Below are 18,221 nucleotides of genomic sequence, written 5' to 3'. Positions count from 1 at the left end.
TCTTTGCCTTTGATATCCTTCCCTTCAGTGAGCAGTCGGGCATTATTTCCTGGAGTATGGATTGGTTGGATGTTCTTGTGGTCTAAGACACTCTCAGACTTTTCCTCCAACACCACAGTTCAAATGCATTTATCTTCCTTTGCTCAGCCTTCCTTATGTTCCAGCTCTTGTATCCATAGGTTATTATGGGTAATACCATTGCTTTAACTATGCGGACCTTTGTTGCCAGTGTGATGTCTCTACTCTTTACTATTTTATTGAGATTGGTCATTGCTTTCCTCCCAAGAAGTAAACATCTTCTGGTTTTCTTGCTGCAGTCTGCATCTGCAGTAATTTTTGTGCCTAGAAATATAAAGTCTGTCACTATTTCCACATTTTCTCCCGCTATTTGCTAATTATCAGTCAGTGTTGTTGCCATAATCTTGGGGTTTTTTATGTTTAACTGCAACCCAGCTTTTGCACATTGACACACTGGGTGACTACAATTACTTGTCTCAGGCATAAGACAGGGTTCAGCACTGTGAAGGATGGGAGATACATTAAAGATCATGAAAGAAAATCAGGAATTGTTGTTGGTTCACTATGTTCCCTCTGTCTACTAGACCTGTGATAATGATTGTATTTTCTCTTGGCCATCTTGGATCCCAAGATGCTAATCTTATCAGTGATGGAAAAGTCCTGCTTCCATGAGATAAGCATGGATTCCTGCATTAATTCAATAGGAACCTCCTTGGGATATCAGCTATGGTAAATGTAACATCATGTTATCCTCAAGGCTCTAATGTTGTTGTTGTCAGAATGTTTGTGCTTCTGCCTATAGAGGAAACGGCATTTGAAACTGTCCTTAACCGAGACACATTCAAAACTGATCTATACATAGAGATAACTCAAGGAACCATCTTGAGAACTCCACAGTGGTCACCGTTCTTTTCCTGTTTGTATAGAGGTATTTATTTATTTAAAATATTCTTATTCTCCCATCCACTACCCATATAATAAGGTCTCTGGGCAACTTACACTAAAATGTGTTTGAAAAAATGTAAAATGTAAGACAATACCAATTTAAATAAAAACAATGTAAGCATTCTAAACATATCAAATGATTGAATAATTCAAAAAGTGTAAACAATACAAAACCACACATGCACACATTGGAAGGCCATTAGGCTCCAAAAGCTTCTATGAAAAGCCAGGCTTAACTTGTTGATGGAAAGAAGTGAATATTGGTACCAATTGTCCCACTAAGGGAAAAATCACTTTGCAATCGCAATATGCAAAGACCTGCTTGCTTGTTATGACAGATTTTGTAATTGTGTTCCATACATCCCTTTATGGAATAGACGTGAACATTGTGATATATGAAATCTCAAGACCTAATTTCAAAATATAGGAAGGCCACTGTGTGCTTTACCATGAATAATTATGAGGAATAAATAGCTGTGCATCTGTCAGTAATTTATGAGGTTGGCTTCAGTGATTCAAAGCCAAAAATATGCATTTCTATGAATGGTGTATAGTAAATGATCTCTACAGCTTGTACGCATCATGAATACAAGCAGTTGCTCAACAATGCATTTATGTCCCCAGTGGGGAAGCAGGTTAAACCGCTGAGCTGCTGAATTTGCTGACCAAAAGGTCAGTGGTTCAAATACAGGGAGCAGAGTGAGCTTGTGCTGTTAGCCCCAGCTTCTGCCAACCTAGCAGTTTGAAAACATGCAAATGTGAGTAGATCGCTAGGTACCACTCTGGCAGGAAAGTAATGGTGCTCCATGCAGTCATGCCTGCCACATGACCTTGGAGGTGTCTACGGACAACGCCGGCTCTTCGGCTTAGAAATGAAGATGAGCACTAACCCCCCAAGTTGGACACGACTAGACTTCATGTCAGGAAAAAACCTTTACCTTTACTTTAGCCAGCTTCCCACCAGCATCAGATGCCACCGTAGAAAAAGATTGTTGGACTATGTAGGCCTTTGGTCTTATCCAATATGCCTATTCTTAGGTTTTAATGAAGTGTTTTGTGTGTGTCTGTGTCTTTAAGTTAGCTGTTAACTTTTGGTGACCACATGAATTTCAGAGGCCTTTCTAAGGCAAGGAACACTCAGAGGTGCCTTTGCCATTTCCTTTCTAAGAAAGGAGAAAGTACAGTACAATTGTTCATTGGTGTTCTTCAATCCAGAGTTGACCCTCTTTAGGTTCCAAGAGTGAGTGGGATCTTATGCCTTTAGGATATTTATGCCCTTATATAGTTGTATGTGTTGAAAATTGAATGCACTCACCTGCAGATTTGTTTGAATTGGCGAGATGAACAATATTTTAGTGCCCTTCTAAATGCCCTTCTTCCACTTCCACAACCACTGGCATGACCGGATGGCAAAACCTCAGGATCAGTGCAGCCTGTACAATGTTTTGCTTCTTGCAATGAATATGATGATTGTGCTGCATTTTGATTTTTTGTGCTGCAGGAAGCAATGATGTAGATGGTGAAATTTCTTTGAATATGTGCTAATCACCATAATCATGGTATATATTTCATGGCAAAAGAAAAGATTTTCCCAATAGGAATAAATATTTACACAACTATTTTCACAAATTAGGCTTCTCCCTTGGGAATCGATCTGTTTTGCAATCTTGTGGATGTAACACCAAAGAGGGCAGCCAACACATTTGGATAATTGGGCATTCAGATAAACAAAAATACTGTTTTGCATAGAGGCTACATTAGCATGTGGCTAATAAGAAATTCAAATGTATTTCTGGATAACCTGAGATCAAAGGAATTGGGTTCTTACTGAAATATCCATCACTGCAAGAACTGACAAAAAGCTGCACCAGTTCTCTAAGCATGAACTATGGCCTTATGAAAATGGCTTTTTTGCTCCAATGCAAGGCCCCAGCTCCAAATCATTCATGATTTCCATCAGCGCTGAACTAAGCATATGTTCCTGTCATAAAAACAGCTGTGTGATGGGAAGCATATTGAGTAGTGTGTGGCTGACTGACAGCGAAGAAGCAATTCATCGAACGTTAGACCAACCAATGGCAAGGTTGTAGATGTTGGTCCAAGGACTGAATGTGGAAATTACAAGAGTTGGGCTCACTGCCACTTTAGTCCTGGCACGGCGCTTGGAAATAACTAATCTACAAACAAGGAATTACTTGCTATCGATCCCTTTTTTGCAGTGACTAAGACATATCTTAGTCACATTACGATTCTAAAACTATGAGTGAGAATTGCACACCTCAGGTAAAATGGAAACTGCTTGAGTTAAAGCAGTGCGCAGCCTTACCACTTAGACGTGTTTTGAAGCCAAGGTAGATTATATGCAGACATTTTAAAAAGAAATTGTACCCATTGCCTGCTTTGTCAGAGAGAGAGTGAATCTACTCTAGACTTTAGTTTGAATTTTAAAGGAGCTGCAAAAGACCAGGAACCCTATTGTCAGTACCTTGGATAGCTCCGTGTATATTTCAGACTAATGTTAATTCCAGGATAGGAAAGGCACCAGGTTGTTATTGTTTTAAAAGCCCATTTTAATCTTTTTAAGGAACAATTCAAGCTTTATCCCTTCCCATGTTTTACATTCCCACCTTGGGTACATGCCATTGCTTCTTCTGCTTCTTCTCACAAATGTCTCTGGAAAAATAACAGGGTTCCTCATCCTCTCGTATCAAGAGTCCGAGCTTGGCAAGGTTACTTTTTAAGGCAGTGGTTCTCAACCTGTGGGTCCCCAGATGTTTTGTCCTTCTATTCCCAGAAATCATAACAGCTGGTAAACTGGCTGGGATTTCTGGGAGTTGTAGGCCAAAACACCTGGGGATTCATAGGCTGAGGACCACTGTTTTAAGAACTATAAGGTAAAGGCAAAGGTTTCCCCTGACGTTTAAGTCCAGTCATGTCTGACTCTGGGGGTTGGTGCTCATCTCCATTTCTAAGTCGAAGAGCTGGCGTTGTCCGTAGACATCTCCAAGGTCATGTGGCTGGCATGACTGCATGGAACGCTGTTACCTTCCTGCCGGAGCGGTACCTATTGATCTACTCACATTTGCATGTTTTCGAACTGCTAGGTTGGCAGGAGTTTAAGAACTATAGCTCCCCAAATATTCAAACTGCATGGGTGAGAGAGCTGGAAGTTCAAAAGTAATTTTTCCTAGCTTTGCTTGGCTTTGGAATATGTTCAGTTTAGGTCTGGGATGATGGCAGCTATGTTGGGTTGGGGTGGGATATGTTCTTTTTATTCCTGTGTGAGCTGCCTTGGGTCTCTTTGGACCAAATAAATGCAGGATATAAATTAAATAGGTTTGATATATACTTTTTTAAAACACTGCCCTTTCATATTAGGTGGCCATGAATTCCATTCTGTTTCTTAACACTTCCATGTAAAGTGCTGACATCTCTCTTCCCCAAATAAATGAAGAGCCTTGGGTACATCCTGCAAAATTAAGACTAAGACCCACAATACACCCTCTCCCCTGCAGCAGGTAAAGTAGCCCCAGCGTATTTCTGGAAGACTTTCTTCTCCACCTTTGGGTTGGCTCTGAATGAATGCAGTTTGACACCACTTGAATTGCCATGTGGATGTTATGGAATCCTGGAAGTTGTTTGGGAAGGCACCAGCAAACTTTGGCAGAGAAGACCAAATACTTTCTAAAACCTCAACTCTCATGATCCCATGGCATTGAACCATGGTATCAAACTGGTGTCAAACTGAATTACATTCCACAGTGTAGAGCAGGCTGAGAACAACTTTCAAGGCCAAGAGTGCCTCTACACCAGGCATGGGCAATCTTCAGCCCTCCAGAAGTTTTGGACTACAACTCCCACAATTTCTAACAGCCTCAGGCTCTTTCCTTTTACCTCTCAGCTGCTTAAGCAGTTTAAGAAGGGGTCTGAGGCTGTTAGGAATTGTGGGAGTTGTAGTCCAAACACCCGGAGGGCCAAAGTTTGCCCATTCCTGGTTTAGAGGCACTCTTGGCCTTGAAAGCTGTTCTCAGCCAAACAGCCTGGAGAGCCGGTGATGAAGGCAGAGGAAACGAATCACCATAAAAGACAAAGGATTTGCTGCTTCAAGGCAGGGGGAACGTGTCCATATGATGTGGGACTGAGAGTGGCCCAGCAGCATCAGGAGGAGCAGCAGCAGCTTAGGTAATTTGTATCACTATTTATTAGAAAAAAGTCAGTCTTTCATTTTGTTTTTATTAATGCTGCCATTAGAAAATGCATAAGGATGTGGGTGAACTGCAACTGCCAAAATTGTGTGTCAGTCTTCCCCAATTCTGACCAGTATTCATAGCCATGTCGGCTCTGCATGCCAAGTTTGGTTCAGATGCATCATTGGTGGGGGTCACAGGGTTCTCTGGATGCAGGGAGAACTACAATTAGCATCATGTTGAATCAGTCCCCCCAAACCCCACCAGTATTCAAAGTTGGTCATATTGGGTATTTGTGCCAAGTTTGGTACAGATCCATCAGTTGAGTGCACATTACTCTCTCAATGTGGGTGAACTTTCACTTCCAGCCTCTGAGGTCAGTCCCCTCAAAACCCCACCAGTATTCAAAGTTTGGCATGTTGGGAATGTGTGGCAAATTAACTAGTTCCATCACCAGTTTGGTACAGAGTGCTCTCTGATTGTTGATGAACTACAACTCCCAGAATTCTAAAACAGCCCCCACCTCAATGCCACCAGTATTCAGTGTTTGCCATGTAGGTAGTATGCCAAGTTTGGTGCATATCCATTGTGGGCTGGGTTCAGAGTGCTCTTTGATTGTAGGTTGACTATAAATCCCAGCAACTCCAACTTCCAAATGACAAAACCAATCCCCCCCCAACCCCACCAGTATTCAAATTAGGGCATATCAAGTATTTGTACCAAATTTGGTCCAGTGAAAGAAAATACATCCTGCATATCAGATATTTACATTCCAATTCACAACAGTAGCAAAATTAGTTATATAGTAGCAATAAAAATAATGTTATGGTTGGGAGTCACCACAACATGAGGAACTGTATTAAGGGGTTGCGGCATTAGGAAGGTTGAGAGCCATTGTCCTAAGGCATCTCTAGCACCCTATAGCCACTGCCATGCAGTGTGTACGTCCGGCCTTCTGTATCCACGGATTCAACCCTCTACGGTTTGAAACTATCTCAGTCCCTCAATTCCCAAAAGCAGACATCAATTTTGGCTTTTTATATTTTGCTACGCCTTTGCATATAATGGGAATCCAGCATTCATGGATTTCAGTATCCACCTTGGAAAGTTTTCATGGCCGGAATCACTGGATTGCTGTGAGTTTTCTGAGCTGTATGGCCATGTTCCCGAAGCAGCATTCTCTCCTGACGTTTCACCCACTTCTGTGGCAGGCATCTTGTTCCGAACAAGAAACAACCAAGGCCAGTTAACACCTCTCAACAAAGGATTCCCCCAGGCAGGAAGCAGCCAGACTTTGAAGATGAAAGGCCATTCATTGCTAATCAAGATGGCCAGTTGCAACTTTCACACTTGTCTCAGGCAGACAAGAGTTCTTTCTCCCACCCTAGAATTCTACAGATATATAAACCCCACTTAAGGCATCAGGTCCTTTCAGTTTCAAGGTCTGGCTGTTTACTGTCTGGGGGAATCCTTTCTTGGGAGGGGTTCGCGGCCCTAATTGATTCATGTCTGGAATTCCCCTGTTTTCTGAGTGTTGTTCTTTATTCACTGTCCTGATTTTAGAGTTTTTGAAATACTGGTAGCTAGATTTTCTACATTTTCATGGTTTCCTCCAGATACGAATCAATCAGGGCCAGCTAACACCTCCCAACAAAGGATTCCCCAGGCAGTCAACAGTTGCCAGACTTAGAAGCTGAAAGGCTATTTAGTGCTAATCAAGGTGGCCAATTGCAACATTCACACCTGCTTCAAGCAGACAATAGTTCTTTCTCCCACCCTGGACATTTCACATATATATAAACCCCCACTTGTCTAGTTTCCAACACCTCACAACCTCTGAGGATGCCTGCCATAGATGTGGGCGAAACGTCAGGAGAGAATGCTTCTGGAACATGGCCATACAGCCCGGAAAACTCACAGCAACTCAATTCAATTTCTCTTTTCTGATGCAATGGAAGAGAAATCCCCAAACTACTACTGCCTGTTGCTATCATTAAAAAAAATCAAACATTTAAGGTAATTGTATTCCTTTAGCCTGTCTCCCCCCCCCCCCCCCCCACTGCACTTCTCTGTACAAAAAGAAGGGTGTCTCTTCATTTGGCACTCGGGACTCCGCCTTGAAAAAAGAAATCTCGGAGATAAGAGCTGCTGAGCTGGGCACCGCCTTTAGTGCTGAAGTGGCCGCACCGCTGGCTTCAAGAAGGATTGGCACCCAGGGAACAAGGCATGGGGCGGAGAGCTCTGGATTTCTCAGGTTCTGTGTCAAAAGGGAAGCTTTTGGAGAAGTCAGCGGAGCATCCGTCCAGCCCCATTATCCGCAGTCTTGTTTGGAAGCGCGTTGCAGCTGGTGTGGCATCCCACGCGTGTGCGGGGCGGGCATCAAGCCCACTCGCCTCCACTAGATTCACCTTCGCATTGAAAGCACGCCTGAAAACTAGGGTGGGAGACAAAAAGGCTTTGATTTCGGGAGGAATCCATCAGGTCCCGAGCTTGTTCACGGGTGCATCTACGCTGTTTGTTTGCTCACTCACTGCAATGAAATCATGGGCTGTATAGTTTGGGGAAGCAGCAGCCCTCGAAAGAGCTTGTAAAGCCACCGCTCCCAGGGTTCCATAGCCATGAGCTTTGGCAGTGGTGCCAAACGGCATTCATTCGACAGTGTGGACAAACCTTGTTGCCACACACACACAAACCTACACATCCGGGGGTGCAGATGGAGAGAAACGTTCTTGGGACTTCCCAACACTCTGCTCAGAATCTCCTGTCTCTCCTGCTTCCAGAGCGGAGCCACATCTACATTGTGGAATGAATGCAGTTTGACGCCACTTGAACTGCTTTGGCTGGAGTATGGAATCCAAAGATTCGCAGTTTGGCGAGGCACCAGCACTCTTTGGCACAGAAGGCGTTGTAAAACTGCACCTTCCATGCTTCCATACCATCGAGCCACGGTATTGAAAGTGGTGTCAGGCCGCCTTCATTCCACAGTGTAGACGCAGCCCATGTTTTCTTATGGAAGCAGGAGAGACAGAGGAGATTCCCCTCGATGTGTTGGGAATATCCTCAAGACGTTGTCGAAGGCTTTCACGACCGGAAACACAGGGTTGCTGTGAGTTTTCTGGGCTGTATGGCCATGCTCCAGAAGCATTCTGTCCTGACGTTTCTCCTGCATCTATGGCAGGTATTCTCTGAGGTTGTGAGGTCTGTTGGCAACTAGGCAAGTGGGGTTTATATATCTGTGGAATGTCCAAGGTGGGAGAAAGAACTCTTGTCTGTCTGAGGCAAGTGTGAATGTTGCAGTTCGACACCTTGATTAGCGCTGAATGGTCTTGCAGCTTCAAAGCTTGGCTGCTTCCTGCATGGGAGAATCCTTTTGTTGCTCCGGACAAGAAGCAATCAGAGCAATCCAACAAAGGATTCCCCCAAGTAGGTAGCAGCCAGGCTTTGAAGCTGCAAGGCCATTCAATGCTAATCAAGATGGCCAATTGAAACATTCACACTTGCCTCAGGCAGACAAGAGTTCTTTCTCCAACCCTGAATATTCCAAAAATATATAAACCCCACGTAAGGTGCTGGGTCCTTTTAGTTTCAAGGTCTGGCTGTTTACTGCCTGGGGGAATCCTTTGTTGGGAAGTGTTAGCTGGCCCTGATTGATTCATGTCTGGAATTCCCGTTTTCTGAGCATTGTTCTTTATTCACTGTTCTAATTTTATAGCTTTTAAAATACTGATAGCTAGATTTTCTTCATTTTCATGGTTTCCCCCAGACACCTCCCAAATCAGGGCCAGCTAACACCTCCCAAAAAAGGATTCCCCCAGGCAGTCAACAGTTGCCAGACCTTGAAACTGAAAGGCTAGTCAGTGCTAATCAAGGTGGCCAATTGAAACATTCACAACAAGAGTTCTTTCTCCCACCCTGAACATTCCATAGATGTATAAACCCAATTTAAGGCGCCGGGTCCTTTCAGTTTCAAGGTCTGGCTGTTTACCGCCTGGGGGGAGGAATCCTTTGTTGGGAAGTCCTATTCAGTGCTAATCAAGGTGGGCAATTGCAACATTCACGCCTGCCTCGAACAGACAAGAGTTCTTTCTCCCACCCTGGACATTATTCCACAAATATATAAACCCCACTTGCCTAGTTTCCAACAGACCTCACAATTCTTGGCGAAACGTGAGGAGAGAATGCTTCTGGAAGATGGCCCTACAGCCCGGAAAACTCACAGGACCTTTCTCTCCATCTGGCCCCAACCTGTCTCTCTCCACTTTGGCCAAAGCTCCCGTGTTTTCCATTCGGGCAGAACGATAGGAGCCACCCGCCTCCTCCTCCTCTTGGCTTCTCCTTCGCTGTTGTTGTTTTCATGCCCACGCAACACGCCCGAGTGTCGTTCCTCGCCGCCTTTTGCGTCCTCACAGAGGCGGGCCAGAGCGAGCCACACGGAAAGAGAGAGAGAGAGAGAGAGAGATTGAGAAAGAGAGATCGAAATATATATAGAGAGCGAGAGAGAGAGAAAGAGAGAGAGAGACCGGCGGCTTCCCCGGCTTAGCTGGTGGATTTCCAACCTTTTCTTCTTCTTCTCGGCGGCTCCTCCCCTTGGCGGTCCCCTCCTCTGACTCCATCAAATCCTCGGACGTGAACAGTTTCACTGAAAAGCACTTTTTTTGGGGAGGGAAAGAGAAAGGACGGAAGCAAGAAACCAAGCGGGGGGAAAGCACCGGATCCAAATTCCCGGAGTTTTCGGGATTTGTGTTTTTGCTTGGATTGCGCGCCTCCTCTCCCAGGGGAAAGAAGAGACCTTGGGGTTGGCAAAGGAGCTTCTCTAGTCGCTCTCCTTTCCCCCTCCCTCCTTATTCAGAACCAAGATACCCTCCTCCCCTTTGCTCGCCTTGCGCGCCTCTCTCCCTGCTCCACACTCAACTCTCTTCTTTCCTTTCTCCGTCTCTCTCTCTCTCTCTCTCTCTCTCTCTCTTTGCAAGGCATGGAGAGAGAGGCTGGCCGCTCTTTGGCTTGGCTCGCCTGGGCATGGCTTTTGCTCGGGTCCTTCGCCGGGGCTGAGATCACTTGCAGGTCTTCCCGGGCTGCTTCTTTCCGCGGGAAGGGGCTTCAGCAGCAACAGCCCTCGCCGCATCCGCTGGAGCTTCCTCGGGGAGTGTCGCTTGGGCCGAGAAGAAGCGAAGGTTTCCACGGGGAAACCCTGCAGGGGAAAGCGGGCTTTGGAGGATGGGGAAACCCACTGGATGGCGGAGAGACGGAAGCACACCCAAGCCCCAGCAAAGCGCCTCCCCGGAGCCGAGCTAAGCAAGTTCGGGGTAAAAGGACTCGGAGGGATCTGGTGTCGATGCCGCTTGGGAAGAGCGGTTTGGGTCCAACGCCAAGCCGGAGCTTTCGGGCGCGGAGGGACAGCGAGCAGCCTTTTGCGCCGGACGCTTTGGGGAAGGAAAAGACCCCCAGGGGCTTTCAAGGGGGCTCCTCTTTCACCCAGGGCTCCCGAGAGGAAGGGCGGATGGGCAAATTGCGCGCAGGAGGAGCAGCGGGAGGCAGCGAGGAGTTGAGGTTGACCAGCACCACCTTTGCGCTCAACGGAGACTCGGCCCACAACCAAGCCATGGTGCACTGGTCCGGCTACAACAGCAGCGTAAGTCCAGGGGGAGGAAAGGATTTGGGGGGTAAACACCAGCGCTCTCTTTGGTGGCAAGTTGAAATCAAAATCTTTATTATGTTCCTAGATCAGCATAAAGTGGGGATACAGTGTCATAGAAGCATGTACATACAATCTAAAAGGTTAAAACACAAAACTCTTTAGAGAAGGGATTGGACAAAAAAGGGATGGAGAGGGAAGGAGATTGATGGGTGAGTATGACTATTCAGGGCACAAGTCTAGAGGACTGGAGTGAAAATAACTGATTGACATTTCATAGTTGGATTGTTAGCTGTTGGATCATCACTCAGTGGATTGGCAGCACTGTAGGTTATAACTGGGTTGGTATCTGAGAGCAGCAGGTTGGTGTAAAATTGCCCTGAAGGGCCTAGGGAATTCTATAGCAAAGGCAGGATGAGTCTGGATTCAATGTCCCTGTAGAACAGGCAAGTTCAAGGCGTTCAGCAGACCTTTGCTCTTTCTCCTCCAAGAAAACAAAAGTTTTTGTTTCAGGGTTGAGTTTCCTTTCAAGCCTTTCCATTCCAAACCACAGAAAGAGCAAATGAGTCTCTCTATGTGTATGAGTTGCTGGAGGAAAGTTGGTTTGTTGTGCTGTCTTAGTCTGCCATGGCCTTTATTGTGAATTGCTGGGCTTGTGGGCCGCCCCAGTGCCTTCGGGATATAACTATAACGTTATTATTATTATTATTATTATTATTATTATTATTATTATTATTATTGTTATTATTATTAATATATCTGTGGAATGTGTTGTCGAAGGCTTTCATGGCCAGAATCACAGGATTGCTGTGAGTCTTCCAGGCTGTATGGACACCTTCCTGACGTTCCACCCACATTTATAGCAGGCATCCTCAGAGGTTGTGAGGTCTGTTGGAAATTAGGCAAGTGAGGTTTATATATCTGTGGAATGTGTTGTCGAAGGCCCCGGAATCACTGGCTTGCTGTGAGTCTTCCAGGATGTATGGCCATGTTCCAGAAGCATTCTCTCCTGACGTTTCGTCCACATCTATGGCAGGCATCCTCAGATGTTGTGAGATCTGTTGGAAACTAGGCAACTAGGGTTTATATATCTGTGGAATGTGTTGTCAAAGGCTTTCATGCCTGGAATCACTGGATTACTGTTAGGTTTTTCAGCCTGTATGGCCACGTTCCAGAGGCATTCTCTCCTGATGTTTTGCCCACATCTATGGTAGGCGTCCTCAGAGGTTGTGATGTATATTGGAAACTAAGCAAGGAAAGTTTATATATCTGTGGAAGGTACAGGGTGGGAGAAAGAACTCTTGTCTGCTTGAGGTAGGTGTGAATGTTGCAATTGGGTACTTTGATTAGCATTGAATGGCCTTGCAGCTTCAAGGCCTATCTGGAATGTTCAGGGTTGAAGAAAGGACTGTTGTCTGTTGGAGGAAAATGTGACTGTTGCAGCTGACTACCTTGATTAGCACTGAATGGCCTTGCAGCTTCAAAGCTTGGCTGCTTCCTGCCTGGGGGAATCCTTTGTTGGGTAGTGTTAACTGGCCTTGATGGTCTCTTGTAATGTTGCAGTTGGCTACCTTGATTAGCACTGAGTGGCCTTGCAGCTTCAAAGCCTGGCTGCTTCCTGCCTGGGGGAATCCTTTGTCAGAAGGTGTTAACTGATCCTGATGGTTTCTTGTCTGGAACAACAACGGATTTTCCCCCAGGCAGGAAGCAGCTAGGCTTTGAAGCTGCAAGGCCATTACATTTATTTTTGATTTTATTTATTTACTGTTCATATACACCACCTTTTCCCACAAACTATGGCAATAATTCAATGCCAGATTCATATAATAATAATATCAGTGAAACACAACACTATAAAACGGTGTGTGTGTGTGTGTGTGTGTGTGTGTGTGTATATATATATATATATATATATAATATTGATTAAAATAGTCTTTCAAATGATTAAAACATTTTAAAACATATCAAAAGTCTGAGCTATGTAAACATTTAACCAACTGCTTGCTAATCAAGGTGGCCAATTGCAACATTCACACTTGCCTCAGACAGACAAAAATTCTTTCTCCCACAGATACATAAACCCCACTTGCCTAGTTTCCAACAGACCACACAACCTCTGAGGATGCCTGCCATAGATGTGGGTGAAACGTCAGGAGAGAATGCTTCTGGAACATGGCCATGCAGTCCAGTAAACTCACAACAATCCAGAAAGTTGGCTTCATCTTTTTCTCTTTCTCTGCCGGGAAGGAAAATCCTCTTCCTTTTTCATAGAGTGAAAATGCTCCTCGTTGCCTGGCTGATGATGCAGCCGCACTGTTGCTTTTTCCGCCTCGCCCTCCGCGTATCCACACATGCGCACCTGCAAATGAGTCAGTGGGTCTACACTTGAAGTGATTAATGCGGGGTGAACGCGAAGGAGGGACCCTGCCTGTCCGTGTCATTTAGAACCTGTGGTTTGATTTAGCATACATAAGATGCCAGATGCACGGGCATCCCTTCCTCCTCTGGGCATGTGGGAGGAGAGGAGAGAAAGTGGCTTTTCTCGTGCCTCTCCAGAGGCAATTAAAGGTCCCCCCTCCCACTTTGCAGTCAATAAGGAACAGAGAGTGGAGACATCCCTGAAAGTTTGCGTATTGGAGGCATGGCTCTCTTCCTTGGACTCAGTCTCATCAAAAGGTGGCGCCCTTGAAGTCTTATTCTGAGCGTTGGAGGATGTAGCTGTTACTACATGCAATGTGTCGGCTGGGCAGAGCCATGAAAGCGGCATTGTTAGGTTAAGAACGCTTAGCTAGTAACATCTTGCTTCATAATGCTCAGCCATCAGAAGGATCTGCAATGTTATTTCCACCTGATATAGGAAAGGAAAATTCTGTGTGGAGGTTTGGGAACAGCTTATTAGTGACAATGTTCTCAATAGTCTTTATTGTTTATTTACATTATCATATTATTATTTACAGTATTTATATTCCGCCCTTCTCACCCCGAAGGGGACTCAGGGTGGATCACAATGCACATAAACATGGTAAACCTTCAGTTCCAGTAGACATACAACATATAGATAGACACAGAGACAATTTAACATTTTCCAGCTTCCAGTTTCGATTCCAGCCACAGGGGGAGCTGCTGCTTCAGCATCCACTTGTGACACTGAGTCCTTGATGGAGTACTTCCTCATTCCTTTCTGTACGCTGCTAGAAGTTTTTATGGTGTCGTAAATTAGTTAAATTAGCCTCCCCGCATAAAGCAGTACCTAAATTTTCTACTCGACAGATGCAACTGTCTTTCGAGCTGCTTCGGTCAACAGGGGCTCAATCTGACCTGGGCTTCGATCCCATGACCTCTTGGTCAGGCGTGATTTATTGCAGCTGGCTACTAACCAGCTGCGCCATAGCCCAGCCTCAAATCAGGCATTGAACCATTAAAAACCCAAAGTGGAACATCAACATTTCCTATCACACCTACTGATTTTTAATAATGGGTTGCGGTGAGTTTTCCAGGTTGTATGGCCATGTTCCAGAAGCATTCTCTCCCGAAGTTTTGCCCACATCTATGGCAAGCATCCTCAGAGGTTGTGAGGTCTGTTGAAAACTAGGCAAAAGCGTTTATATATCTGTGGAAAGTCAAGGGTAGGAGAAAGAACTCTTGTCTGTTTGAGGCAAGTGTGAATGTAGCAATTGGCTGCCTTGATTAGCATTGAATGGCCTTGCAGCTTCAAGGACTGGCTTCTTCCCACTAGGGAATCCTATGTTAGGGCGTGTTAGCTGGCTCTGAATGTTTTCTGTCTGGAATTCTCCTGTTTTCTGTGTGTTGTTCTTTATTTACTGTCCTGATTTTAGAGTTTTTTTTAAAAAAATACTGGTAGCCAGATTTTGTTCATTTTCATGGTTTCTTCCTTTCTGTTGAAATTGTCCACATGCTTGTGGATTTCTTTTTAAAAGTAATTTTTATTAAAGAAAATTTTATTTACATAGGATAAAAGGAAAAAGTGTATCGGGGTTGGGTAGTATGTAGGGAAAAAGGGTGGGAAGGGAAGGGAGGGGTATGGATACGGTTAGGGTTAGGTATGGATAGGGGTAGAAAGAGTGAGGTAGTAAGGGGGGCAGGGAGGTTTTGACTTCCAGTCTCTTCTGTCAGGTAATCTTCCTTATTAGAATTCATCTATTTTATCTTCTTTCCTTCTTATAATTGTACTCCATCTCCAAGTTTGCTTTTTCATCTTCTACAACAACAACAAAACTTTATTTATATACTGTTCTATCTCCCAAAAGGGACTCAGGGCGCTTTACACATGGCAAACATTCACTACCAACGTAGAGCATACAACAGTCCAACAATAAAACAGTATAAAAGCATAATAACGATTACAAAAAACAATTAAAAACAATGTACTCATTTGAAATATAAAATAAGTTTTTTTTCTTGTTTCTTTTCATGCTTGTGGATTTCAATGGCTTCTCTGTGTAGTCTGACATGGTGGTTGTTAGAGTGGTCCAGTATTTCTGTGTTCCACAGATATAGAAAACCCCGCTTGCCCAGTCTCCAGCAGGCCTCAGCAACCTCTGAAGATGCCTGCCTTATATGTGGGCGAAACGTCAGGAGGGAATGCTTCTAGAACATGGCTATACAGTCCGAAAAATTCAGAGCAACCCAGTGATTCTGGCCATGAAAGCCTTCGACAACACATTCTCATTAGCCTTTGTTGTTTATTTGCATGTGCTGAAATCAGCCATTGAACAATTCAAAACCCAAAGCGGAACATTGACATTTCCTATCCCATCTACTGATTTTTATTATCTGTTCTTTCCAAGTTTTTCAATGGTCATTCATGGCTCTGACTTTTGGTGTTTATTCCTATCTGTTTTGATGAGCCACAATAATGCTTGACACATTTTAATCTACTTTATGATGTGGAAACTTTATCTCAGCTTGATCATTATTAGTTGGATGCATACCATCTTGAATCGGGCCAAACTGTAGACACCTGTTTTTCCCACAAACAATACTGAAGCGTCTTAAGAGGTGTGCCATGTCTAAGCACTGCAGACCATCCTTTTCCTTTTTAAAAAACACCTTAGATCAATAGGATGAAATCGGTTATCATTGTTTTCTTGTCTGAAGCATTCAGTGCTTAGTGTTCCACCAAAAGAGCGAATCAATGGTAAGGATTTCCTATACTCCCTTTGACTGCCTGTTGCAAAAAGCTTCTGACACTTTGGGAAAATGGAGGTTATCATCCTCCTTATTGTGTATGTTAAAGAGTCCTTCTGTCTTAAAAGGTCTGAGATCACCGGGCCATTAAACTAAGAACTCATTCGCTTTTGGCAGTCTAGCACATTGCAGTGCCGTTTGGTTTTCCCTGGTGTTTCAGGTGGAAGTATTTGGCTGCAAACAGGCAGTGTTTTGCTGCTGGAACAGGCTGCTGTGATGTGTGCATGGGAAGGGAAATAAGCCAGTGTGTTAATAAATAAGTGATATTCTTCCATGATTCTTATAATTAGTCGCCAGGTACCTGGAGACTTTTTTTCTTCCTCTTTTCTGGGAGAAAGCGTACACTCTTGCTCGTGATTAATTAGCTTGGTTTTGAAAAGCCATTGCTGTTGTGAACCTACAGGGAAAGCTCGGTGTTCAACTTTACTCAGAAACATGCTGCTCTTGTGTGTTAACGGTGGGTGGGAAATGTAGCCTGAGATTAGCTGAATCTTTCCTCCCTCCTGCTGTAGCTTTGCTTTTACCCGATTTGACAATGGGCTTGATTGTGGCATAAGAAGGTCAAGCAATTGGCTTAAAGGGGCACAGTGAAATAGTGATTTGGCTAAGACTAGAGCTCAAAGCTATTATATAGCTGACCACAAGACTTTATTACTGCTTAGTGTCATATATTCCCTGAATGTAAAGGATCAGGGATGGAAACAGGGAATACAGAAGCTCATCGCAACTGTGCCATTGTGTAGTGTTCTCTGGAGCAGCTCAGCCTTCAGTTATGAATTTACTAACCCGATGAGCACATATGGGTCACATCTGCACATCTTCTGCTTATCAAAACATAACTTGTCAAAGCCCCCCTCTTGCTTTTGGTAGGCTTCAGGGCCCTTCCACACAGCCGTATAACCCAGAATATCAAGGCAGAAAATCCCACAATATCTGCTCTGAACTGGGGCCTCTTTCATGTAGCTGAATAAAATCCCACATTTTCTGTTTTGAACTGGAATATATGGCAGTGTGGACTCAGATAACCTAGTTCAAAGCAGATATTGTGGGATTTTCTGCCTTGAAGATTAAGATCATCTGCTCTCGATCCCGCCTGTTTCTCAAGCACGGTTGGTGGGGACAAGAGACAGGGCCTTCTCAATGGTGGCCCCTCGGCTGTGGCTCTCCCTCCCGAGTGATATAAGATCACCCCCCTGCCTCCTAGCCTTCAGAAGGAAAGTGAAGTCCTGGCTCTGGGTTCAAGCCTTTGGATAGAATGTAGTGCAATAAGAGATGTATAACTCGTGCAATGACCATAGAACGGCTTTAGACTATGATTTTGGATGGCATGATTTTAATTGACTATCAGGTTTTTAATCTTATTGTATGAATTTTAATTTTGTTATATTTTAAATGTATGCCTGATATGTGTATCTGTAAGCATTGACGAAGTGCCTGTGTAAGCCACCTTGAGTCCCCTCCGGGGTGGAAAAAGGCGGGACACAAATGGGGCAAATAAATAAATAAATAAATAATATGGCTGTGTGGAAGGATTCTCTGTTATTTGAGTCCACACTGCCATATATTCCAGTTCAAAGCAGAAAATGTGGGATTTTATTTAGCTGTATGAAAGGGGTCTCAGAAACTCAAAAAAGTGGTTATTATACATATAGTTTTAGTCAACAAATCCGGCCCAAGGCTCTTTAAAATCTGCTTTGTAGGAAGAAAAAAGAAAAGAGTTAAATGTCAATGGGGAATGCAGGTTGCATGTTGTGTGAGAGAAGGAACAATTATATACAATGCAGGTTAATTAAAATCAAATACAAAAACATCAAGGAGGGGCCATAGTTCATACTTGCTAAATAATTTATTGTGTGTCACGTAAGAAAACATATGAAAACTAAGCTGTATGTTTGGACGACTGTGGTCCAGCCATGGATGGACTTTATGTTCATAGAATCCTAGAGTTGGAAGAGACCTCGTGGGTCATCCAGTCCAACCCCCTCCCAAGAAGCAGGAAAACAGCATTCAAAGCACCCCCCCCATAGATGGCCATCCAGCCTCTGCTTCAAAGCCTCTAAAGAAGGCGTCTCCACCACACTCCGTGGCAGAGAGTTCCACTGCTGAACAGCTCTTATAGTGAGGAAGTTCTTACTCATGTTCAGGTGGAATCTCCTTTCCTGTAGTTTGAAGCCATTGTTCCATGTCGTAGTCCCCAGGGCAGCAGAAAACAAGCTTTCACCCTCCTCCCT

At 44.3% G+C, this 18,221-nt stretch overlaps 1 protein-coding gene across 1 annotated transcript in view; it reads left to right on the top strand.

Annotated features, from left to right (window-relative positions):
* The first annotated feature begins 9,532 nt into the window (after positions 1-9,532).
* sorcs3 (sortilin related VPS10 domain containing receptor 3) overlaps positions 9,533-18,221 on the top strand; it is a 665,522-nt gene continuing 656,833 nt past the window's right edge. The window contains exon 1 of the mRNA XM_062976280.1: positions 9,533-10,779. Within this exon, the coding sequence (XP_062832350.1) occupies positions 10,123-10,779 (657 nt within the window). The 5' untranslated portion in view covers positions 9,533-10,122. The remainder of the gene's footprint in view (positions 10,780-18,221) is intronic.

This window comes from Anolis carolinensis, chromosome 3 (genome assembly GCF_035594765.1).
Source record: "Anolis carolinensis isolate JA03-04 chromosome 3, rAnoCar3.1.pri, whole genome shotgun sequence".
Lineage (NCBI taxonomy): Eukaryota > Metazoa > Chordata > Lepidosauria > Squamata > Dactyloidae > Anolis > Anolis carolinensis.
Note: the sequence above shows the minus strand (reverse complement) of the source record. Positions and strands in the feature narration are given on the sequence as shown.